General features: G+C 39.3%; 1 protein-coding gene across 5 annotated transcripts in view; it reads left to right on the forward strand.

Annotated features, from left to right (window-relative positions):
- TMEM67 (transmembrane protein 67) overlaps window positions 1-25653 on the forward strand; it is a 98160-nt gene that overhangs the window by 18948 nt on the left and 53559 nt on the right. For all 5 annotated transcript variants that reach the window (XR_004435239.1, XR_004435238.1, XM_033202598.1 and 2 more), the window contains exons 7-14: window positions 1671-1733; window positions 10019-10173; window positions 10297-10405; window positions 11089-11175; window positions 11933-11998; window positions 14736-14892; window positions 16339-16462; window positions 23609-23714. Coding sequence is in view for 3 of the 5 variants with exons in the window: in XM_033202598.1 (XP_033058489.1) it covers window positions 1671-1733; window positions 10019-10173; window positions 10297-10405; window positions 11089-11175; window positions 11933-11998; window positions 14736-14892; window positions 16339-16462; window positions 23609-23714 (867 nt within the window). In the remaining 2 variants the exon portion in view is untranslated. The remainder of the gene's footprint in view (window positions 1-1670; window positions 1734-10018; window positions 10174-10296; window positions 10406-11088; window positions 11176-11932; window positions 11999-14735; window positions 14893-16338; window positions 16463-23608; window positions 23715-25653) is intronic.

Consider the following 25653-nt stretch of genomic DNA (forward strand, 5'->3'; position numbering starts at 1 on the left):
GCTGAGGCAGGAGAATTGCTTGAACAGAGGAGGCAGAGGTTGCAGTGAGCCAAGATTGCGCCATTGCACTCCAGCCAAGGCAACAATAGCGAAACTCCGTCTCAAAAAAAAAAAATTGATTTCTTGGTCATAGTTGTGTCTGTCACTTCTCTCCATTGTAAAGGTATTGTGATTAATACGTTAGTCTGAGACAATGTAAATATCCATATCCATTTTAGTATTCATTAATGAATCTTGCCTGTATCAGTTATCAAACTGGTCATTTCTAATAACAATCCTATTATTCCCTCTACATTTATTAGCTAGCAATTGTCTGTAGAAGCACTTTACTTTTTCTCTGTGCTTTTTTTTTTTAAAAAAAAGCTTTATTATGAACTCATAGAATGTTTACTCATTGTGTTATAATCTGTTACTGTTATTCTTCTTTTCGAAGTTCAAGTTGTACCAAATTTGAACTTTCTTTCAGCATAGCTCCTGTGTTGTTTTGACGTAACTTTAGACTTTAGGGATTTCCTTGGTTTCTCTATACCATGTTCCAGACTCACCTTGTATAATTATATTTTTTAATAGTTCCACAATATTCTGGTTTATGCATTAAAATTTGTATAATGGTATCTCCAGAGGATATTTAGGTTTTCAGTTATTAACTATATTGCCATCAGCCATTTTATGCACATAAATATGTTTTCCCATTTAGAGGGATTATTGCTTTAAGATAAATTTCCTAAGTGTTCCTAAATTTCTGGGTTAGAGTATGTGGATATTGCTTTATAAAAGTATCACGCAACTTTAACACTATCAGTGGCATTGTATGTGGCTCCATTTTACATGCATTTGTTAGTACTGTTTTGTTGCATTTCATTTTTTACCAGTTTGTGTGCATGTGTTCTTTAGCCTTCTATGCATATTTTTTCTTACAAAATAACTTTTGCTTATTAAATATACAAAAATAGTACCTCATAATTTTATTATAGATTTCTCTGATCACTGTGGTGCCATATTCATATAATTTAGTTGTATCACTTATGTGTGTGCCCAGACAATTTTCTCTGAATGGTGCTTCTTAATTTCTCATATTTTAGCAAGATGTGCAGATAAGCTTTAAAGCAATGTTTTTTAACTAGAGGTTTTTATCTGTAGCCTTCAAAACCCATGTAATTGCCTTGGTCTCATCTGGAGATACTGATTCCTTTTTGGGATGAAGCCAGGCATGTTTTGTTTTTAGAAAGTTCTGCAGGTGATTGTGATGCCCACCATTGTTTGAGAACCACCACTTTGGAGATGTGAAATTATTTCCCCCCATTTTGTTTTATAGCTTGCCAGTTCGGTACAGTATTTACAAAAATTCTAAACCAGTAAATGTTAACCACTCAATACTAAGTCAGGATCTGTTATTTTTTCTTTTGCCATTTTATTTTTTATGTTAGTGAAATAGGCATATAGTATTTTTGGATTATAGACACATTTTGTCTCGTTATATCTTTTGCCTAAGTGTGATTATTTTGTAATGCGGTCTTATTTATAATAATTGACATTGGTTAAAATCAATTCTTGTATTCCTATTGGTATCTTTTTTCTACTAACATTGTGAAAGTAATGTGAGACATTTCCTATTCAACAATATGCATATTGAGGTCATTTGAACTTAAAATTTATCTTTTGGTATACAGGGCGTGTCTTTAACTTCAGAATGGTTTGCAAAGTATTTGCAATCATCAGCAGCTGCATGTTTGGTAAGTTTGAATTTTTAAAAATAAATTTCATTTTATTTTGAAGAATTATACCATGTATTTACCCAGATAATAAAAGTTTTATTTCTAAGTAGCTATAGCTTCTTGGTCATAATCTTATAAGAAGAATAAACCCTTTCTTGTGGGCTGAAAGGGAATACATAAAGAAGATGTTATTTAGTGTACACATATTGGATGTCTCCAAGCTTTTTTTTTTTTTTTGAGACGGAGTCTCGCTCTGTCGCCCAGGCTGGAGTGCAGTGGCCGGATCTCAGCTCACTGCAAACTCCGCCTCCCAGGTTTACGCCATTCTCCTGCCTCAGCCTCCCGAGTAGCTGGGACTACAGGCGCCCGCCACCTCGCCCGGCTAGTTTTTTTTGTATTTTTTAGTAGAGACGGGGTTTCACCGTGTTAGCCAGGATGGTCTCGATTTCCTGACCTCGTGATCCACCTGTCTCGGCCTCCCAAAATGCTGGGATTACAGGCTTGAGCCACTGCGCTTGGCCGTCTCCAAGCTTTTTTAGCTGAAATGGAGTGTTAGGGGAAACGGACTGTCATTTAGTAAATGTTTATTGATGACCTACTGTGTGCCAGGCCCAATTCTTAAATCAGGTTAGATATTTCAGAAAAAGAAAAAAACAAGCCTTCATGGAGTCACAGCCTAAGTAAATGTCAGGTTGTGCTAAGTGCTATGAAGGCAAATAGTTAAGAGTAAAGTACATAGAGGGGGTGGGGGATGATATTTTATATAGTGATCAGGACAGACATCTCTGACAAGGTTATAGTTGAGCAAAGAACTGAAAAAAGTGAGAGTGAGCCATATAAACATCAAGGAGAAGAATGTTCTAAGCAGAAACCATAGCAGGAGCAAAGACCTCAAAGCAGAGTTTACTGGCTTATTCATGCCTAAGAGAGGAGGAGGAGGCTGGAGTGGGTGGAGCAGAGTGAGCAGGGAAACGAGTGGAAATGAGGTCAAGGATGTAGGGAGTGGCTACAGCAAAGCCCTGGAGCTTATTTTAAGGGAAATACAAGGAGTTCATGCAAAGGACGACATGATAGAACTTCAGTTCTTGAAAGGATCATTGTAGCATGGAGAATAGAATTTTTGGGGTAAGGGACCATTTAGGAGAGTATTAGAGTAATCTGAGTGAGAGGCAGTGGACCATTGCACAAGGGTGGTATTATAGAAATGAGAGAAGCGTTTACCTTCAGCTTTGCTTTGAAGATTTAGCTGGTGGAATTTACTCATGAGCTGGATAAGGGGCAAGAGAGAAAAAAAGTTCCAAGTTTTTCACATGAATAACTGTAAAAATGGAATTGCCTTTTCCTGATAGGGAAAACTGAGAAAGAAGGTTGAGGCAAACTCAACAAATGATCTCATTTTGTTGTTTATAAAGCAGATTACTTAAACAAAATGGATTAGATTTTATGTGTAAGATCTAATATATAAATTATTATTCTTTCAAATATAGTCTGAGTTTGTTTTAATGCCATGCTATGAGTTTTTCCTTAGTTCTTCTTTCAGTTTCTTGTCTTTATATTTTAGCCTAAAATTTACAATGAAAATGTTTGTGTTATTTCTCTTCCCAAGTGGAAAGTTTATTTTCTACTTAAGCTAGAGGAAAGATTTTAACAAGCAAAAGAATACAAACAAAAATAAATTATCATTAAAATAGGTAAAAAAAAAAAAAAAAATTTTTTTTTTTGTTGAGACAGAGTCTCACCCTGTTGCCCAGACTGGAGTGCACAATCTTGACTCACTCCAACCTCTGTCTCCTGAGCTCAAGAGATCCTCCTGCCTTAGCTTCCGGGCAGCTGGGACTACAGGTGCATGCCACCACCATACTGGGCTAATTTTTCTATTTGTAGTAGAGACAGGGTTTCACCACATTGGGCAGGCTGCTCTCAAACTCCTGACCTCAAGTGATCTGCCTGCCTCTGCCTCCCAAAGTTCTGCGATTATAGCTGTGGGTCACCATGGCTGCCCTAGAATAGGCAAAATGAAAACAAAGTAATATTTTTTCTTTTTATTTATTTATTTTTTAAATTATACTTTTAAGTTCTAGGGTACATGTGCGCAACGTGCAGGTTTGTTACATAGGTATACATGTGCCATGTTGGTTTGCTGCATCCATTAACTCATCATTTATAAGAAATAAGAAATTACTTATTTCTCCTAATGCTATCCCTTGCCCAGTCCCCCACCCAAAGACAGGCCCTGGTGTGTGATGTTCCCCGCCCTGTGTCCAAGTGTTCTCGTTGTTCAGTTCCTACCTATGAGTGAGAACATGCGGTATTTAGTTTTCTGTCCTTGTGACAGTTTGCTCAGAATGATGGTTTCCAGCTTCATCCATGTTCCTGCAAAGGACATGAACTCATCCTTTTTTCTGGCTGCATAGTATTCCATGGTATATATGTGCCGCATTTTCTTAATCCAGTCTATCGTTGATGGACATTTGGGTTGGTTCCAAGTCTTTGCTAATGTGAATAGTGCCGCAATAAACATGTGGGTGCATGTGTCTTTATAGTAGCATGATTTATAATCTTTTGGGTGTATACCCAGTAATGGGATGGCTGGGTCAAATGGTATTTCTAGTTCTAGATCCTTGAGGAATCGCCATACTGTTTTCTACAATGGTTGAACTAGTTTACAGTCCCACCAACAGTGTAAAAGTGTTCCTGTTTCTCCACATCCTCTCCAGCATCTGTTGTTTCCTGACTTCTTAATGATTGCCATTCTAACTGGCATGAGATGGTATCTCGTTGTGGTTTTGATTTGCATTTCTCTGATGGCCAGTGATGATGAGTATTTTTTCATGTCTGTTGGCTGCATAAATGTCTTCTTTTGAGAAGTGTCTATTCGTATCCTTCAGCCACTTTTTGATGGGGTTGTTTGATTTTTTCTTGTAAATTTGTTTAAGTTCTTTGTAGATTCTGGATATTAGTTCTTTGTCAGATGGGTAGATTGCAAAAATGTTCTCCCATTCTGTAGGCTGCCTATCCACTCTGATGGTAGTTTCTTTTGCTGTGCAGAAGCTCTTTAGTTTAATTAGATGCTATTTTTCAATTTTGGCTTTTGTTGCCTTTGCTTTTGATGTTTTAATCATGAAGTCCTTGCCCATGCCTACAGCCTGAATGGTATTGCCTAGGATTTCTTCTAGGGTTTTTATGGTTTTAGGTCTAACATTTAAGTCTTTACTCCATCTTGAATTAATTTTTATATAAGGTGTAAGGAAGGGATCCAGTTTCAGCTTTCTACATATGGCTAGCCAGTTTTCCCAGCACCATTTATTAAATAGGAAATCCTTTCCCCATTTCTTGTTTTTGTCAGGTTTGTCAAAGATCAGATGGTCGTAGATGTGTTATTTCTGAGGGCTCTGTTCTGTTCCATTGGTCTATGTATCTGTTTTGGTACCAGTACCATGCTGTTTTGGTTACTGTAGCTTTGTAGTACAGTTTTAAGTCAGGTAGTGTGATGCCTCCAGCTTTGTTCTTCTTGCTTAGGATTGTCTTGGCAATGTGGACTCTTTTTTGGTTCCATATGGACTTTACGGTAGTTATTTCCAATTACGTGAAGAAAGTAATTGGTAGCTTGATGGGGATGGCATTGAATCTATTAAGTTATGTTAGGCAGTCGGGCCATTTTCACGATATTGATTCTTCCTATCCATGAGCATGGAATGTTCTTCCATTTATTTGTGTCCTCCTTTATTTCGTTGAGCAGTGGTTTGTAATTCTCCTTGAAGAGGTCCTTCACATCCCTTGTAAGTTGGATTCCTAGGTATTTTTTCTCTTTGTAGCAATTGTGAATGGAGTTCACTCATGATTTGGCTCTCTTTTTGTCTGTTATTGGTGTATAGGAATGCTTGTGATTTTCACACATTGATTTTGTGTCCTGAGACTTTGCTGAAGTTGCTTATCAGCTTAAGGAGATTTTGGGCTGAGACAAGGGTTTTCTAAATATACAATCATGTCATTTGCAAACAGGGACAATTTGACTTCCTTTTTTCGTAATTCAATATCCTTTATTTCTTTCTCTTGCCTAATTGCCCTAACCAGAACTTCCAACACTGTGTTGAATAGGAGTGGTGAGAAAGGGCATCCCTGTTTTGTGCCAGTTTTCAAAGGGAATGCTTCCGGTTTTGCCTATTCAGTATGATATTGGCTGTGGGTTTGCCATAAACAGCTCTTATTATTTTGAGATACGTTCCATTGATACCTAGTTTATTGAGAATTTTTAGCATGAAGGACTGTTGAATTTTGTTGAAGGCCTATTCCGCATCTGTTGAGGTAATCATGTGGCAGTTTTGTCATTGGTTCTGTTTATGTGGTAGATTATGTTTATTGATTTGTGTGTGTTGAACCAGCCTAGCATCTCAGGGATGAAGCCAACTTGATCGTGTTGGATATGCTTTTTGATGTGTTGCTGGATTCAGTTTGCCAGTGTTTTATTGAGGATTTTTGCATTGATGTTCATCAGGGATATTGGTCTAAAATCCTCTTGTTTTTTGTTGTTGTGTCTCTGCCAGGTTTTGGTATCAGGATGATGCTGGCCTCACAAAATGAGTTAGGGAGGATTCCCTCTTTTTCTATTCATTGGAATAGTTTCAGAAGGAATGGTACCAGCTCTTCTTTATACCTCTGGTAGAATTCGGCTGTGAATCCATCTGGTCCTGTACTTCTTTTGGTTGATAGGGTATTGATTATTGCCTAAATTTCAGAGCCTGTTATTGGTCTATTCAGAGATTCAACTTCTTCCTGTTTTAGTCTTGGGAGGGTGTCTGTGTCCAGGAATTTATCCATTTCTTCTAGATTTTCTAGTTTATTTGCATAGAGGTGTTTATAGTATTCTCTGATGGTAGTTTATATTTCTGTGGGATCGGTGGTGATATCCCCTTTATCATTTTTTATTGCATCTATTTGATTCTTCTCTCTTTTCTTCTTTATTAGTCTTGCTAGCGGTCTATCAATTTTGTTGATGTTTTGAAAAAACCAGCTCCTGGATTCATTGATGTTTTGAAGGGTTTTTTTGTGTCTCTGTCTCCTTCAGTTCTGCTCTGATCTTAGTTATTTCTTGCCTTCTGCTAGCTTTTGAATTTGTTTGCTCTTGCTTCTTTACTTCTTTTAATTGTGATGTTAGGGTGTCCATTTTAGATCTTTCCTGCTTTCTCTTGTGGGCATTTAGTCCTGTAAATTTCCCTCTACACACTGCTTTAAATGTGTCCCAGAGATTCTGGTATGTTATATCTTTGTTCTCATTGGTTTCAAAGAACATCTTTATTTCTGCCTTCATTTCATTATTTACCCAGTAGTCATTCAGGAGCAAGTTGTTCAGTTTCCATATAGTTGAGCGGTTTTGAGTGAGTTTCTTAATCCTGAGTTCTAATTTGGTTGCACTGTGGTCTCAAAGATAGTTTCTTGTGATTTCTATTCTTTTACATTTGCTGAGGAATGCTTTACTTTCAACTATGTGGTCAGTTTTGGAATAAGTGTGATGTGGTGCTGAGAAGAATGTATATTCTGTTGATTTGGGGAGGAGAGTTCTGTAGATGTCTATTAGGTCCACTTGGTGCAGAGCTGAGTTCAAGTCCTGGATATCCTTGTTAACCTTCTGTCTTGTTGTTCTGTCTAATGTTGACAGTGGGGTGTTAAAGTCTCCCATTATTATTGTGTGGGAGTCTAAGTCTCTTTGTAGGTCTCTAAGGACTCACTTTATGAATCTGGGTGCTCCTATATTGGGTGCATATATATTTAGGATAGTTAGCTTTTCTTGTTGAATTGATCCCTTTACCATTATGTAATGGCCTTCTTTGTCTCTTTTGATCTTTGTTGGTTTAACGTCAGTTTTATCAAGACTAGGATTGCAACCCCTGCTTGTTTTTTTTTTTTCCATTTGCTTGGTAGATCGTCCTCCATCCCTTTATTTTGAGCCTATGTGTGTCTCTGCAGGTGAGATGGGTCTCCTGGATACAGCACACTGATTTGTTTTGACTCTTTATCCAATTTGCCAGTCCGTGTCTTTTACTTGGGGCATTTAGCCCATTTACAGTTAAGGTTAATATTGTTATATGTGAATTTGATCCTGTCATTATGATGCTAGCTGGTTATTTTGCCCATTAGTTGATGCAGTTTCTTCCTAGCATCAATGGTCTTTACAATTCGGCATGTTTTTGCAGTGGCTGGTACCGGTTGTTCCTTTCCATGTTTAGTGCTTCCTTCAGGAGCTCTTGTAAGGCAGGCCTGGTGGTCACAAAATCTCTCAGCATTTGTCTGTAAAGGATTTTATTTCTCCTTCACTTAATGAAGCTTAGTTTGACTAGATATGAAATTCTGGGTTGAACATTCTTTTCTTTGAGAATGTTTTATATTGGCCCGCACTGTCTTCTGGCTTAGTTTCTCCCAAGAGATCTGCTGTTTGTATTATGGGCTTCCCTTTGTGGGTAACCCAACCTTTCTCTCTGGCTGCCCTTAACATTTTTTCCTTCATTTCAACCTTGGTGAATATGACAATTATGTGTCTTAGGGTTGCTTTTCTCAAAGAGTATCTTTGTGGTGTTCTCTGTATTTCCTGAATTGGAATGTTGGCCTGCCTTGCTGGGTTAGGGAAGTTCTCCTGGACAATATCCTGAAGAGTGTTTTCCAACTTGGTTCCATTCTCCCTGTCACTTTCAGGTACCCCAATCAAACGTAGATTTAGTCTTTTCACATAGTCCCATATTTCTTGGAGGCTTTGTTCGTTTCTTTTTACTCTTTTTTTCTCTAACCTTGCCTTCTCGCTTTATTTCATTAATTTGATCTTTAATCACTGATACCCTTTTGTTCACTTGATAGAATCAGCTACTGAAGCTTGTGCATGCATTACGTAGTTCTTGTGCCATTGTTTTCAGCTCCATCAGGTCATTTAAGGTCTGCTCTATACTGTTTATTCTAGTTAGCCATTCATCTAATCTTTTTTCAAGGTTTTTAGCTTCCTTGCAGTGAGTTCAAGCATCCTCCCTTAGCTTGGAGAAGTTTGTTATTACTGACCTTCTTAAGCCTACTTCTGTCAATTTGTCAAAGTCGTTCTCCATCCAGCTTTGTTCTGTTGCTGGCAAGGAGCTGCGATCCTTCGGAGGGGAAGAGACACTCTGGTTTTTAGAATTTTCAGCTTTTCTGTTCTGGTTTCTCCCTATCTTTGTGGTTTTATCTACCTTTGGTCTTTGATGTTGGGGACCTACAGATGGGGTTTTGGTGTAGATGTCCTTTTTGTTGATATTGATGCTGTTCCTTTCTGTTTGTTAGTTTTCCTTCTAACAGTCAGGTCCCTAAGCTGTAGGTCTGTTGGAGTTTGCTGGAGGTCCACTCCAGACCCTGTTTGCCTGGGTATCACCAGCAGAGGCTGTAGAACAGCAAATATTGCAGAACAACAAATACTGCTGCCTGATCCTTCCTCTAGAAGCTTCGTCCCAGAGGGACGCCCGCCTGTATGAGGTGTCAGTCGGTCCCTCCTGGGAGGCGTCTCCCAGTTAGGCTACACGGGGTCAGGAACCCAGTTGAGGAGGCAATCTGTCCATTCTCAGAGCTCAAACGCCATGCTAGGAGAATCACTGCTGTCTTCAAAGCTGTCATACAGGGATGTTTAAGTCTGTGGAAGTTTCTGCTGCCTTTTGTTCAGCTATGCCTTGCCCCCAGAGGTGGAGTTGGCAAAGGCAGCAGGCCTTGCTGAGCTGCAGTGGGCTCCGCCCAGCTCGAGCTTCCCCTGGCTGCTTTGTTTTCCTACTCAAGCCTCAGCAATGGCAGATGCCCCTCCCCCAGGCTGCTGCCTCGCTGTGGATCTCAGACTGCTGTGCAGGCAGTGAACAAGGCTCCGTGGGCATGGGACCCGCCGAGCCAGGGGCGGGATATAATCTCCTGGTGTGCCGTTTGCTAAGACCATTGGAAAAGCGCAGTATTTAGGTAGAGTTGTCCTGTTTTTCTAGGTACAGTCTGTCATGGCTTCCCTTGGCTACAAAAGGGAAATCCCCCGACCCCTTGCACTTCCCAGGTAAGGCAATGCCCCACTGTGCTTCAGCTCACCCTCCGTGGGGTGCACCCACTGTCCAACCAGTCCCAATGAGATGAACCAGGTATCTCAGTTGGAAATGCAGAAATCACCCATCTTCTGCGTTGATTACGCTGGGAGCTGCAGACCGGAGCTATTCCTACTTGGCCGTCTTCGAACAGACCTGCACAAAGTAAAATTTTTATATCAACTTTTGCATAGACTGTTCAGGTTCATGTTACTTTTCTTTGCCATTGTTCTGTTGTAGGTATATGCCAATCTAACATCTTGTCAAGCTCTTGGAAATATATGTGTGATGAACATGAATTCTTACGACTTTGCCACATTTGATGCATGTCGACTATTTCAGTTTATCTTTGAAAATACTGCTGGACTAAGCACTGTTCATTCTATTTCATTTTGGTAAGGATATTTTAATTGATGAAATGTTATTTTGACTGAATTCAGTGCAGTTATTAATATATTCACAAATATTAATAAGAAATATTTATTCTCCGTTATTAAAACAGTTGTAACTGTTTATAGGAGACAGAATCTTCCTTGGCTGTTTTATGGAGACCAGTTAGGATTAGCACCTCAAGTCCTCAGTTCTACCTCTCTTCCTACAAATTTCAGTTTTAAAGGAGAAAACCAGGTAAAAATGTCTAATATCATTCGAGGATAACTACATTTTGATTTATAATTTTAAAAGGTAATAAAAAAGTTACAATTCTTACCTTTTTAGGTTATTGCTACAAACTCAGTTACTAAACTAAATATAAATGTCAACAACTTACAAGAACCAAACAGTATAGAGTTTAGCTGTCATATTGAATATGTGGATACTTCTGGATTATGTGGTTATGACAAGAAGTAGTACTTGTAGGGTTGGGAAGAGTAGTTTTCAACACCAAATGCAAAAAATCTCTGTCCTGTTTTTCCATACCTTAAAGAAGTGCTTCCAAAGATTGACTGGGGCTCTGTGACATTGCTCAGCACTTCACAGGGCCAGATTCCTACCTCTAACTTTTTGACCTTCCAGAATGAGGAGATACTGTTTTCCCACACTGCCTCCTATTTAACAGGTTCGAAAGGAGGCTATCTGTCACTAGCCTCCTAGTGAGAGGCACTAGGGCTGCCTCTCAATTCTAGAATAATAATTTTCATGCAAAAAAAAAGTCCAATTATTTTAGGTGTATTTAGTCATAGAAATAGATTAATTGAGCCTCAAAATAAAGGTAATTGAATGTAATTTGTCAATGATGAACATTTCTTTATAGGACATTGTATGACTTTCAGAGTATTTGACCTGATTTTGCTCTTGTTTTCTTTAATCAGAATACAAAACTGAAGTTTGTTGCTGCTTCCTATGATATAAGAGGAAATTTTCTCAAGTGGCAAACTTTAGAAGGAGGTGTTTTACAGGTAAGCACAATTCTAGTTAAAGAATTAATAATGTGCATTATTTTTGCCTGAGGCAAAGATGAAAAGATTAGATTATTGTATGAATAAAGCATCAGTTACATACTACAGTTGATTTTTTTTCTTACGCTTTAAATTAGAATTTCTTAAGTTTCTTTCTTTTTTTTTTTGAGAGAGTGTGTCACTCTCTCGCCGAGGCTGTAGTGCAATGGTGCTATCTTGGCTCACTCAGCCTCCCAAATAACTGGGAGCTGGAACTACAGGTGCCAGCCGCCACGCCTGGCTAATTTTTTTTTTTTTTTTCTTGAGACAGAGTCTCGCTCTCTCACCCAGGCTGGAGTGCAGTGGTGTGATCTTGGCTCACTGCAAACTCTGCCTCCCAGGTTCACACCATTCTCCTGCCTTAGCCTCCCGAGTAGCTGGGACTACAGGCGCCCACCACCACACCCGGCTAGTTTTTTGTATTTTTAGTAGAGACGGCGTTTCACCGTGTTAGCCAGGATGGTCTTGATCTCCTGACCTCGTGATCCGCCCATCTTGGCCTCTCAAAGTGCTGCGATTAGAGGTGTGAGCCACCATGCCTGGCTAAGTTTTATTTCTTTAAAGTTGTGACTTTAATTTATAACAGATGTTCCCTTAACTTTTCATATCCTTGATACATTACATAAGTATGACGTAGAGCGTATATCCATGTTTGGGTGAGTATAAGAATAGAAAACAGTTGTGAGAGATATTTATGTGTTGTATTATTTTACTGTAGCTTTGTCCAGACACAGAAACAAGGCTAAATGCTGCTTATTCATTTGGAACAACCTACCAACAAAATGTAAGTTTGAACAATATTAGACTATATTTTAGCTTTATTTTTCAAAATATCATATCAGCAGTAATTGGAATAATACTTAAATTTTGAGATTGGAAATTTTTTTTTCTTGTTTTTGTTTTTTTTTTTTTTCTTTGAGATAGAGTTTTGCTCTCGTTGCCCAGGCTGGAGTGCAGTGGCGCGATCTCAGCTCACTGCAACCTCCACCTCCCAGGTTCAAGCGATTCTCCTGCCTCAGCCTCCCGAGTAGCTGGGATTACAGACGTGCCACCATGCCCGGCTAAAGACGGGGTTTCTCCATGTTGGTCAGTCTGGTCTCGAACTCCCCACCTCAGGTGATCTGCCCTCCTCAGCCTCCCGAAGTGCTGAGATTATAGGCATGAGCCACTGTGCCTGGCCAGAAATGTTTTTAATAGTGATGAATAATTTCACTAATTAATATAATTTTTTATTACCTGGGTACAGAAAAGCTTGATTTCAGTGGCATAAACAGAGCACCTTGTTATCTATAGAGGTTTTTGTTTTGTTTTGTTTTGTTTTGTTTTTTGAGACAGAATCTTGCTCTGTTGCCCAGGCCGGAGTGTAGTGGGGCGATATTGGCTCACTGCAATCTCGGCTCACTGCAATCTCTGCCTCCTGGGTTCAAGCAGTTCATGTGCCTCAGCCACCTGAGTAGCTGGGACAACAGGCATGTACCACCACACCCAGCTAATTCTTGTGTTTTTCTTAGAGATGGGGTTTTGCCATGTTGACCAGGCTGGTCTCAAACTCCTGGCCTCAAGTGATCCACCAGCCTCGGACTCCCAAAGTGCTAGGATTACAGGTGCGAGCCACCTCGCCCAGCCTAGAGTCTTAAACATCATATAATATTACATATTCGTAATAAATTGTTTATCTGCTTCTAGGCTTATAGGTCTTAAAAAGTAATGCTTACTTCTGAGCATTTTGAAATAAGGTAAAAATGCTTTTTTTTAAATGACTAATAAAGGGTTACTCCCTTCTTCTACCCCCTAATAACAAACAAAAATAATTCCTTCATCTTCCTCCATTTTTTTCTTTCTCCTTCCTTCTCTGACATTCCTTACTTTGGTACCTATTTTGAAATTACATTATCTTACTAAGGAATATTATGAGCCATTAAATTCTTGAAAGACATGCACGTATTAGTCCATTCTCACACTGCTAATAAAAACACACCGGAGACTGGGTAGTTTACAAAGGAAATAGGTTTAATTGACTTACAGTTCAGCATGACCGAGGAGGCCTTAGGAAACTTACGGTGACAGGAAGAGAAGTGCTGAGCAAAAAAGGGAAAAGCCCCTCATAAAACCGTCAGATCTCATGAGAACTCACTCACTATTATGAGAACAGCATGAGGGTAACCGCCCCCATGATTCAATTACCTCCCTCCAGTCCTTCCCATGACACATGGGGATTATAGGAACTATAGTTCAAGATGAGATTTAGGTGAGAACACAGCCAAACCATATCAATTCATTAGTCTGTAAAAATACATCTTGATAAAGTTCCACACACAACCATAGAACAAAACCACAACAAAAAATACCATTATGGAAAGTAGATTGGAAGAATCTACTAACAGTGATTACCTCTGGATAGTGGGGTCAGAAATTATTTTTGTTTTCTTGTTTATAATTTCCAAATTTTCTACCATGAACATGAATTTACTTCTTTTGTCAGAAATGATTTACATGTTGTTGTTGTTGCTGTTTTCAAAATAAATGTTATTGTGCTTCTAACATAGGCCAGAAAGATCAACATTTATGTAATGCCTGTCTCTGTGTGCTCAACGTTTTATCATTATTATCCCATTTGATTCATAAAATAACTATGTGAGATACATAATATCTGTGCTTCACAGATGAGGAAATTATGCCAAGTAATTAGGTAATTTACTCAAAGACTTGTGTCACATAAACAGTGGAGCCAATGTTCCATCAGGTTTAAAAAGCATTTTTATTTCATTGAACCTGGCCAACTCTCAAGTTCTTCGTAGTGTAGTAGGCAAAACAGTTATATAGACAAATAATTGCAAAGAATATAATAAGTGTAATTCTATAGATTTGTACAAGGTATTGATTCCTGGGGAAGTATAGAAAGGCTTCACAAAGTAAGTGATACTTGAGCTTGTATAATGAATATGAGTTTTCCAGGAGAACACAGTGGGGAAGGAAATGTCAGACAGAAGCCACATTTTAATGACAGAGAGGCATACAGTAGCATGGCATATTTAGAAACTACAAGTTGATTAGTATGAATGGACCACCATAGACAGATAGGGAGTAATGAGAGATAAACCTGGCTTGGTTAATGGAAGGCAGATCATAGACATCATTGTACAGCAGGAGAAAAAATTGGGAATTTATCCCATAGGACAGTAGTTTTAAACCTTTTCACTGATGTACACTTAATATTGAGAATGAAAGCATACCTCCTTCATCTGAGTTGAGGCTCAAGAAGTTTTCAAAGTTCTCAAAGCAGTTCTTTACTATTAGTGTTTTTGGTCCTTATAAAATAATCATATTTACAGTATTCAGATTTTGGAAGGCAAGTGGAAACGCATATAAACAAGGTAGTATAAAGATATTTTGCACAACTAGAAAAACATTCTGAAGATAATAAATATGCTTGCTAATTTTCAATTGTAATTTTTTTGTTTTGCTTTTTAGTGCTTTAAGTTGCTGTTTCATGTGCTTTTATTTTTAATTTTACTTTTCAGTGTGAGATTCCTATCTCTAAGATCTTAATTGACTTTCCCACTCCTATATTTTATGATGTGTACCTTGAATATGCTGATGAAAATCAACATCAATATATTTTGGCTGTGCCTGTGTTAAACCTAAATCTTCAACACAATAAGATATTTGTGAACCAAGGTAAGACATCCATACATACCACTTTTTCCCTGAGCAGGAATCAATAAATAAGTTAACCTACATGATAATTTAATAAACCACATAAGAAAGCTCATGAATTCTCTCTTATATGGTTCTATACAGTGTGCCAAAAAATAAAACAATATATTGATGGTGGATTTAGAAACTTTTACTAATTTTATTACCAGACATATTGTTAAGAAATTATACTGTTGCTAAGGGTATATCCTGAGAAACATTAGTAGAACTGTAAATTGGGGCTTTTTGTTTTTTTTTTTTGAGACGGAGTCTCACTCTGTCGCCCAGTCTGGAGTGCAGTGGCCAGATCTCAGCTCACTGCAAGCTCCGCCTCCCGGGTTTACGCCATTCTCCTGCCTCAGCCTCCCGAGTAGCTGGGACTACAGGCGCCCGCCACCTCGCCCAGCTAGTTTTTTGTATTTTTTTTTTTTTAGTAGAGACGGGGTTTCACCATGTTAGCCAGGATGGTCTCGATCTCCTGACCTCGTGATCCGCCCATCTCGGCCTCCCAAAGTGCTGGGATTACAGGCTTGAGCCACTGTGCCCGGCCAGGGCTTTTTCTTCAAACTGTCCTGAATATGCTTTTTTGGACAAATTAGTTTCTTTTGTTATTACTCATATTATAAAATTCCGCTTTTTCAGGTAATTTGCAGGGAAAAGCCTTCCAAATCTATGCAAAGTTCAAACAATCAGAAGACATTCAAGTCCAAGGCGCAGTGGCTCACACCTATAATCACAGCACTTTGGGAGACCAAGAGGGGAGAATTGCTTGAGCCTAGAAATTCAAGACCAACCTAGGCAACATGATGAGAACCTGTTGCTACAAAAAAAAATAAAATTAACTTGGTGTGGTGGTGCACTCTTGTAGTCCCGGCTACTCTGGAAGCAGAGGTGGGAGGATCACTTGAGCCCAGGTTGAGAATGCAGTGAGCCATGATTATGCTACTGCACTATAGCCTGGTCAACAGAGTGAGACCCTGTCTAAAAAAAAACAAAAGAGGCCGGGCGCGGTGGCTCACGCCTGTAATCCCAGCACTTTGGGAGGCTGAGGCAGGCAGATCACGAGGTCAGGAGATCAAGACCATTCTGGCTAACACGATGAAATCCCATCTCTACTAAAGAATACAAAAAAATTAGCTGGGTGTGGTGGCGGGCACCTGTAATCCCAGCTACTCGGGAGACTGAGGCAGGAGAATGGTGTGAACCCAGGAGGCAGAGCTTTCAGTGAGCCAAGATTGCGCCACTGCATTCCAGCCTGGGCGACAGAGTGAGACTCTGTCTCAAAAAAAGAAAGAAGACATTCACATGAGTTAGAGAAGGCCATTGTCAGGTGTTTCTTATACTAGTAGCTTTTTGCAGCCATCTTATCTAAAACAATAATTTTGTTTTAAATGTGTACAGTAAACTTTTTTCTTTTTATAATAAAAGACAGCAACTCTGGCAAGTGGCTTCTAACTCGGCGCATTTTCTTAGTGGATGCAGTAAGTGGACGAGAAAATGACTTAGGAAGTCAGCCAAGAGTAATTCGAGTTGCTACCCAAATATCACTGAGGTAAACAAATGTCTAATGATATTATTTATGGGAAAATATAATGGAAGTGTTTGCCAGTCTTTAGTAGATGAAAACAGTAAGGACAACTGAGTTGGAACAGTTGGTCAGGTTATTTTAAGTCTATGTGTAGATTGGCATAGACCAGTAAAAGTGAACAGCCAAGGGGAAACTATGTAGCAGAAGAGTGTGAGGAGTTAGGTCAAAATTCACATGCCAGGTCCCCCTCTAGACCTGCTCAATTAGAATGGGTTGTGAATAGCTAAGTAAATACCAGTGAGCTGAAATTGGTGTTTTAGAAAGAGCTTGCCAGATGGTTGGTGATATTTAGGACTCCCCTATCCTCATTTCTTTCAGTGACTTTTGTTCTGGGTTTACCCAGATTAATTATCAACACCCCCCTCTTCCTAGGATAACCTAACTGTAATCGTACCTTAGGTTAGTACTGCACCACTTAAATTTTTCTTTGTATTCCAGTGTGAGATCTCTAAAATCTTAGTGACTTTCCCACTCTAATGTTTTATGATGTGTACCTTGAATACACTGATGAAAATCAACACCATCATCTCACAGTAGTTTGGTACTTTGAAGTACTTCAATACACTTTTTTTTTTCAGTTGTTTCATTTTGATTCTCATAATCTTATGAGGTAAACAGTGCAGAAACTTTGTTATGTATCATGCTGAAATCCAAATGTACTGTGTTTTCAGCATTTCTTCAATCTGCTAATACAGTGTTCTAGTAAAAATGAAAATGCACCTAATCAGACTTGATGTGTTCTTGATGAAACCATGCTGGCCCCTAGTGATTGGCACTTTCCTTTTTGAATTCACAAACTATACAGTACTAATGCATTGAATTTGGCAAAATGAACCTCACTTTGTGCCATAACCATATTACAGCTGACACTTTTTTTTTTTAATTAAAAAATTTATTTATTTGTTTATCTTGAGACAGGGTCTTGCTATGTTGCCCAGACTGGTCTTGAACTCCTGGGCTCAAACAATCTTCCCACTTTGGCCTCCCAAAGTGCTGGGATTACAGGCATGAGCCACTGCACCTGGCTTGACATATATTATTTTGTTAAGAATTCATCTTTCTGGAACTGGGTGGAGCTCACAGCAGCTCAAGGAAACCTGCCTGTCTCTGTAGACTCCACCTCTGGGGACAGCCCACAGCTGAGGTCCAATAGGGAAAGCAGCGGGGGCGGTGCAGAGGCGAACGACTCTGTCTGACAGCTTTGGGGAGAGCCGTGGATCTCCCAAGGCGGAGGTTGAGATCCGAGAACGGACAGACTGCCTGCTCAGGTGGGTCCCTGACCCCTGAGTAGCCTAGCTGGGAGACATCCCCCACTAGGGGCAGTCTGACACCCCACACCTCACAGGGTGGAGTCATCCCTGAGAGGAAACTTCCAAAGGAAGAATCAGACAGGTACACTCGCTGCTCAGCAATATTCTATCTTTGGCAACCTCTGCTGCTGATACCCAGGCAAACAGGGTCTGGAGTGGACCTCAAGCAATCTCCAACAGACCAACAGACAGTCCTTCTGACTGTCAGACGGAAAACTATCAAACAGGAAGGACACCTATACCAAAACCCCATCAGTACGTCACCATCATCAAAGACCAGAGACAGATAAAACCACAAAGATGGGGAAAAAGCAAGGCAGAAAAGCTGGAAATTCAAAAAATAAGAGCGCATCTCCCCCTGCAAAGGAGCGCAGCCCATCGCCAGCAACAGATCAAAGCTGGTCAGAGAATGACTTTGACGAGATGAGAGAAGAAGGCTTCAGTCCATCAAACTTCTCAGAGCTAAAGGAGGAATTACGTACCCAGCGCAAAGAAACTAAAATCTTGAAAAAAAAGTGGAAGAATTGACAGCTAGACTAATTAATGCAGAGAAGATCATAAACGAAATGACAGAGATGAAAACCATGACACGAGAAATACATGACAAATGCACAAGCTTCAGTAACCGACTCGATCAACTGGAAGAAAGAGTATCAGCGATTGAGGATCAAATGAATGAAATGAAGCGAGAAGAGAAACCAAAAGAAAAAAGAAGAAAAAGAAATGAACAAAGCCTGCAAGAAGTATGGGATTATGTAAAAAGACCAAATCTACGTCTGATTGGGGTGCCTGAAAGTGAGGGGGAAAATGGAACCAAGTTGGAAAACACTCTTCAGGATATCATCCAGGAGAACTTCCCCAACCTAGTAGGGCAGGCCAACATTCAAATTCAGGAAATACAGAGAACGCCACAAAGATACTCCTCCAGAAGAGCAACTCCAAGACACATAATTGCCAGATTCACCAAAGTTGAAATGAAGGAAAAAATCTTAAGGGCAGCCAGAGAGAAAGGTCGGGTTACCCACAAAGGGAAGCCCATCAGACTAACAGCAGATCTCTCGGCAGAAACTCTACAAGCCAGAAGAGAGTGGGGGCCAATATTCAACGTTCTTAAAGAAAAGAATTTTCAACCCAGAATTTCATATCCAGCCAAACTAAGTTTCATCAGTGAAGGAGAAATAAAATCCTTTACAGATAAGCAAATGCTTAGAGATTTTGTCACCACCAGGCCTGCCTTACAAGAGACCCTGAAGGAAGCCTAAACATGGAAAGGAACAACCGGTACCAGCCATTGCAAAAACATGCCAAAATGTAAAGACCATCGAGGCTAGGAAGAAACTGCATCAACTAACGAGCAAAATAACCAGTTAATATCATAATGACAGGATCAAGTTCACACATAACAATATTAACCTTAAATGTAATGGACTAAATGCTCCAATTAAAAGACACAGACTGGCAAACTGGATAAAGAGTCAAGACCCATCAGTCTGCTGTATTCAGGAGACCCATCTCACATGCAGAGACATACATAGGCTCAAAATAAAGGGATGGAGAAAGATCTACCAAGCAAATGGAGAACAAAAAAAAGCAGGGGTTGCAATCCTAGTCTCTGATAAAACAGACTTTAAACCATCAAAGATCAAAAGAGACAAAGAAGGCCATTACATAATGGTAAAGGGATCAATTCAACAGGAAGAGCTAACTCTCCTAAATATATATGCACCCAATACAGGAGCACCCAGATTCATAAAGCAAGTCCTTAGAGACCTACAAAGAGACTTAGACTCCCATACAATAATAATGGGAGATTTCAACACTCCACTGTCAACATTAGACAGATCAACGAGACAGAAAGTTAACAAGGATATCCAGGAATTGAACTCATCTCTGCACCAAGCGGACCTAATAGACATCTATAGAACTCTCCACCCCAAATCAACAGAATATACATTCTTCTCAGCACCACATCGCACTTATTCCAAAATTGACCACATAATTGGAAGTAAAGCACTCCTCAGCAAATGTACAAGAACAGAAATTATAACAAACTGTCTCTCAGACCACAGTGCAATCAAACTAGAACTCAGGACTAAGAAACTCAATCAAAACCGCTCAACTACATGGAAACTGAATAACCTGCTCCTGAATGACTACTGGGTACATAACGAAATGAAAGCAGAAATAAAGATGTTCTTTGAAACCAATGAGAACAAAGATACAACATACCAGAATCTCTGGGACACATTTAAAGCAGTGTGTAGAGGGAAATTTATAGCACTAAATGCCCACAAGAGAAAGCAGGAAAGATCTAAAATTGACACTTTAACATCACAATTAAAAGAACTAGAGAGGCAAGAGCAAACACATTCAAAAGCTAGCAGAAGGCAAGAAATAACTAAGATCAGAGCAGAACTGAAGGAGATAGAGTCACAAAAAACCCTCCAAAAAATCAATGAATCCAGGAGTTGGTTTTTTGAAAAGATCAACAAAATTGACAGACCGCTAGCAAGACTAATAAGAAGAAAAGAGAGAGGAATCAAATAGTCGCAATAAAAAATGATAAAGGGGATATCACCACCGACCCCACAGAAATACAAACAACCATCAGAGAATACTATAAATGCCTCTACGCAAATCGACTAGAAAATCTAGAAGAAATGGATAATTTCCTGGACACTTACACTCTCCCAAGACTGAACCAGGAAGAAGTTGAATCCCTGAATAGACCAATAACAGGCTCTGAAATTGAGGCAACAATTAATAGCCTACCCACGAAAAAAAGTCCAGGACCAGATGGATTCACAGCTGAATTCTACCAGAGGTACAAGGAGGAGCTGGTACCATTCCTTCTGAAACTATTCCAATCAATAGAAAAAGAGGGAATCCTCCCTAACTCATTTTATGAGGCCAACATCATCCTGATACCAAAGCCTGGCAGAGACACAACAAAAAAAGAGAATTTTAGACCAATATCCCTGATGAACATCGATGCAAAAATCCTCAATAAAATACTGGCAAACCGATTCAGCAGCACATCAAAAAGCTTATCCACCATGATCAAGTGGGCTTCATCCCTGGGATGCAAGGCTGGTTCAACATTCGCAAATCAATAAACGTAATCCAGCATATAAACAGAACCAAAGACAAGAACCACATGATTATCTCAATAGATGCAGAAAAGGCTTTTGACAAAATTCAACAGCCCTTTATGCTAAAAACGCTCAATAAATTCGGTATTGATGGAACGTACCTCAAAATAATAAGAGCTATTTACGACAAACCCACAGCTAATATCATACCGAATGGGCAAAAACTGGAAAAATTCCCTTTGAAAACTGGCACAAGACAGGGATGCCCTCTCTCACCACTCCTATTCAACATAGTGTTGGAAGTTCTGGCTAGGGCAATCAGGCAAGAGAAAGAAATCAAGGGTATCCAGTTAGGAAAAGAAGAAGTCAAATTGTCCCTGTTTGCAGATGACATGATTGTATATTTAGAAAACCCCATCGTCTCAGCCCAAAATCTCCTTAAGCTGATAAGCAACTTCAGCAAAGTCTCAGGATACAAAATTAATGTGCAAAAATCACAAGCATTCTTATACACCAGTAACAGACAAGCAGAGAGCCAAGTCAGGAATGAACTTCCATTCACAATTGCTTCAAAGAGAATAAAATACCTAGGAATCCAGCTTACAAGGGATGTAAAGGACCTCTTCAAGGAGAACTACAAACCACTGCTCAGTGAAATCAAAGAGGACACAAACAAATGGAAGAACATACCATGCTCATGGATAGGAAGAATCAATATCGTGAAAATGGCCATACTGCCCAAGGTTATTTATAGATTCAATGCCATCCCCATCAAGCTACCAATGAGTTTCTTCACAGAATTGGAAAAAACTGCTTTAAAGTTCATATGGAACCAAAAAAGAGCCCGCATTGCCAAGACAATCCTAGGTCAAAAGGACAAAGCTGGAGGCGTCACGCTACCTGACTTCAAACTATACTACAAGGCTACAGTAACCAAAACAGCATGGTACTGGTACCACAACAGAGAAATAGACCAGTGGAACAGAACAGAGTCCTCAGAAATAATACCACACATCTACAGCCATCTGATCTTTGACAAACATGACAAAAACAAGAAATGGGGAAAGGATTCCCTATTTAATAAATGGTGCTGGGAAAATTGGCTAGCCACAAGTAGAAAGCTGAAACTGGATCCTTTCCTTACCCCTTATACGAAAATTAATTCAAGATGGATTAGAGACTTAAATGTTAGACCTAATACCATAAAAACCCTAGAAGAAAATCTAGGTAGTACCATTCAGGACATAGGCATGGGCAAGGACTTCATGTCTAAAACACCAAAAGCAACGGCAGCAAAAGCCAAAATTGACAAATGGGATCTCATTAAACTAAAGAGCTTTTGCACAGCAAAAGAAACTACCATCAGAGTGAACAGGCAACCTACAGAATGGAGAAAATTTTTGCAACCTACTCATCTGACAAAGGGCTAATATCCAGAATCTACAAAGAACTCAAACAAATATACAAGAAAAAAACAACAACCCCATCAAAAAGTGGGGAAAGGATATGAACAGACATTTCTCAAAAGAAGACATCCATACAGCCAACAGACACATGAAAAAATGCTCGTCATCACTCGCCATCAGAGAAATGCAAATCAAAACCACAATGAGATACCATCTCACACCAGTTAGAATGGCAATCATTAAGAAGTCAGGAAACAATAGATGTTGGAGAGGATGTGGAGAAATAGGAACACTTTTACACTGTTGGTGGGATTGTAAACTAGTTCAACCATTATGGAAAACAGTATGGCGATTCCTCAAGGATCTAGAACTAGATGTACCATATGACCCAGCTATCCCACTACTGGTATATACCCAAAGGATTATAAATTACTCTACTACAAAGACACATGCACACGTATGTTTATTGCGGCACTATTCACAATAGCAAAGACTTGGAATCAACCCAAATGTCCATCTGTGACAGACTGGATTAAGAAAATGTGGCACATATACACCATGGAATACTATGCAGCCATCAAAAAGGATGAGTTTGCGTCCTTTGTAGGGACATGGATGCAGCTGGAAACCATCATTCTTAGCAAACTATCACAAGAAGAGAAACCAAACACCGCATGTTCTCACTCATAGGTGGAAACTGAACAATGAGATCACTTGGACTCGGGAAGGGGAACATCACACACTGGGGCCTATCATGGGGAGGGGGGAGGAGGGAGGGATTGCATTGGGGAGTTATACATGATATAAACGTCATGCACATGTACCCTAGAACTTAAAGTATAATAAAAAATAAAAAATAAAAAATAAAAAAAATTAAAAAAAAAAAAAAAATTCATCTTTCTCTTTTGAAATCAAGATCTTATCTGCCTTTCTTTAGGCTTCATGTAGCACTGTACTTTTGATTATTCCTCAAAGATAGTTTATAGTGCTTCAGTGATTTCATCTGTAAACTTCATAGGACTTGGATTGAGATTCTAATTTATCTCAGATGGTACATTTTTAGTTTGTTTTTTCTTTAATCTTACACCATCAGATGATATATTTTAATGTTCAAGTCTTGATCACTGAAGATAGCTTGTGTTGTCATCATTAGTTTACGTGTAACCTTCCTTAGTCCTTGTTAACTGATTGGTTCTGAGATCATCGCACAATTCATATTAAATTCAAAAGAAATGGTAAATTAAATGTATGTTTAAGGGCCTGGATATACTGATTACTATAAATGTATTTTCTTTTAAATAGCGTCCACCTTGTACCCAACACAATAAATGGAAACATCTACCCTCCCTTAATCACCATTGCCTACAGTGACATTGATATCAAAGATGCCAACAGCCAGTCTGTGAAGGTGAGTTCCTGACTAATCAGTGCCCTTATATGTATAAATAGAGTATAATACTGATTCAGTTTACATTTTGGTCAAAAGACAGTCTTTTTTTTTTAAGTTCTAAATAAACCTTTCTCTACATATAGTCAAGTCTTAATTATTTTTTACTAATAATGGTAAGAGGTGAGTTCATATGGACCCTGAGTATAAAAAAGTAAGAATGGATTATGTTTTTCAGTAGAAGTCTCACCAGCAGCCCAGTATCCTTGTTCGGGTTACTGGGGTATGCTGAGATGTGCAATGTCTGCTCCTGTTCTTTTTGGCCACCTTGCTTTTGTTAAGATTTTGTGGGCTGGGTGTGGTGGCTCATGCCTGTAATCCCAGTACTTTGGGAGGCCAAGGCGGGTGGATCACCTGAGGTCGGGAGTTCGAGACCAGCCTGACCAACATGGTGAAACCCTGTCTCTACTAAAACTACAAAAATTAGCCAGGTGTGGTGGCACGCATCTGTAATCCCAGCTACTCTGGAGGCTGAGGCAGGAGAATCGCTTGAGCCCAGGAGGCAAAGGTTGCAGTGAGCCGAGATCACACCACTGCACTCCAGCCTGGGCAAAAGAATGAGACTCCGTCTCAAAAAAAAAAAAAAAAAGATCTTGTGTCTTTGCCCAATTAAGCCAGGAACTCAGACTTTACAGTGGGCATATGTGTACTCACCAATCCATGACCTACTTAATAGAGACATACTTCAACAGGCAGAAGGAGATGATAATTATCAGCGTTATAACTAGTACAGCTAACATGAACTAGAGGATGTAGTTTGGACCTGCAGCCAAATAGGTTTCCCACTACTTCGCCAACTAAATTAAACTTAACTATAGGACAGAAGGCCTCTTCTGCCTGGGTGGGCCTGTATATGGAAGTGAGACCTCTTAGGCTGCACTGCAGAGAATGAGCTTAGAGAAGGTTGAGCCACACATGCTCAGTTCCTCTTCTCAACTTCTCCAGTCAGATAAAGCATCCTTGCTTTGAGGAGGGATAAATGAGAGAGGGATAGAGGTAAAAAAAACAGAGGTAATTCTTCTATACTTTTTCCTCCTAGAGATTAAGTGGCTATTCCCTTCTTTCCCTAAAAACATGAGAAGTGGAGCATAGCATTTCTTACCTCCAAACTCTGTAAGAGCTTTGAATTTCTACTATTTTACTTCTGTATTTTAATATTCTAGTTCCTTCAGCTGGTGCTTTTGGCCTCTCTGTTGTGCTTGTACTTGTACTTGACTGCTATTGGATTCAAACTTTAATTAAGTAAAAATACACATGTAGTATAACTTTTAAAGATTTTCCATCCTCATTTGTATTACCTAATCCAGTGCTAAAATTAGTTTCCATTGACCGAGCTTACATACACTGTAATGAGAGAAGAAAATCCAAAACATACTTGGTAACAACAAAAGACTGCCTGGTTTAAAACTTCCTGGACTGGTATTATGAGTAATCAAGAATATATTTATTTTCAGCTTGACCAACATAGTGAAACCCTGTCTCTACTAAAAATACAAAATTAGCCAGGCATGGTGGTGCATGCCTGTAATCCCGGCTGCTTGGGAGGCTGAGGCAGGAGAATCACTTGAACCCGGGAGGAGGAGGTTGCAGTGAGCCGAGAGCGTGCCATTGCATTCCAGCCTGGGCAACAAGAGCAAAACTCTGTCTCAAAAAAAATAAAACAATTGTGTGTGTGTGTGTATATATATATATTTATTTTAATGTAAAACACTTCTGAGTCTTTTCTTTAGATATTATTCTTGTCCAAAATAATTCTAAACTAAGCCTTGATAAATTGAAAAATAATAAATAGAAAAAAGTTAAGTCCGCTGGTTGTGGTGACTCACGCCTGTAATCCCAGCACTATGGGAGGCCAAGGTGGGCAGATCAGTTGAGGTCAGGAGTTAGAGACCAGCCTGGC

The sequence above is a fragment of the Trachypithecus francoisi genome, unplaced genomic scaffold, assembly GCF_009764315.1.
Source record: "Trachypithecus francoisi isolate TF-2019V2 unplaced genomic scaffold, Tfra_2.0 Lachesis_group7, whole genome shotgun sequence".
Classification (NCBI taxonomy): Eukaryota; Metazoa; Chordata; class Mammalia; order Primates; family Cercopithecidae; genus Trachypithecus; species Trachypithecus francoisi.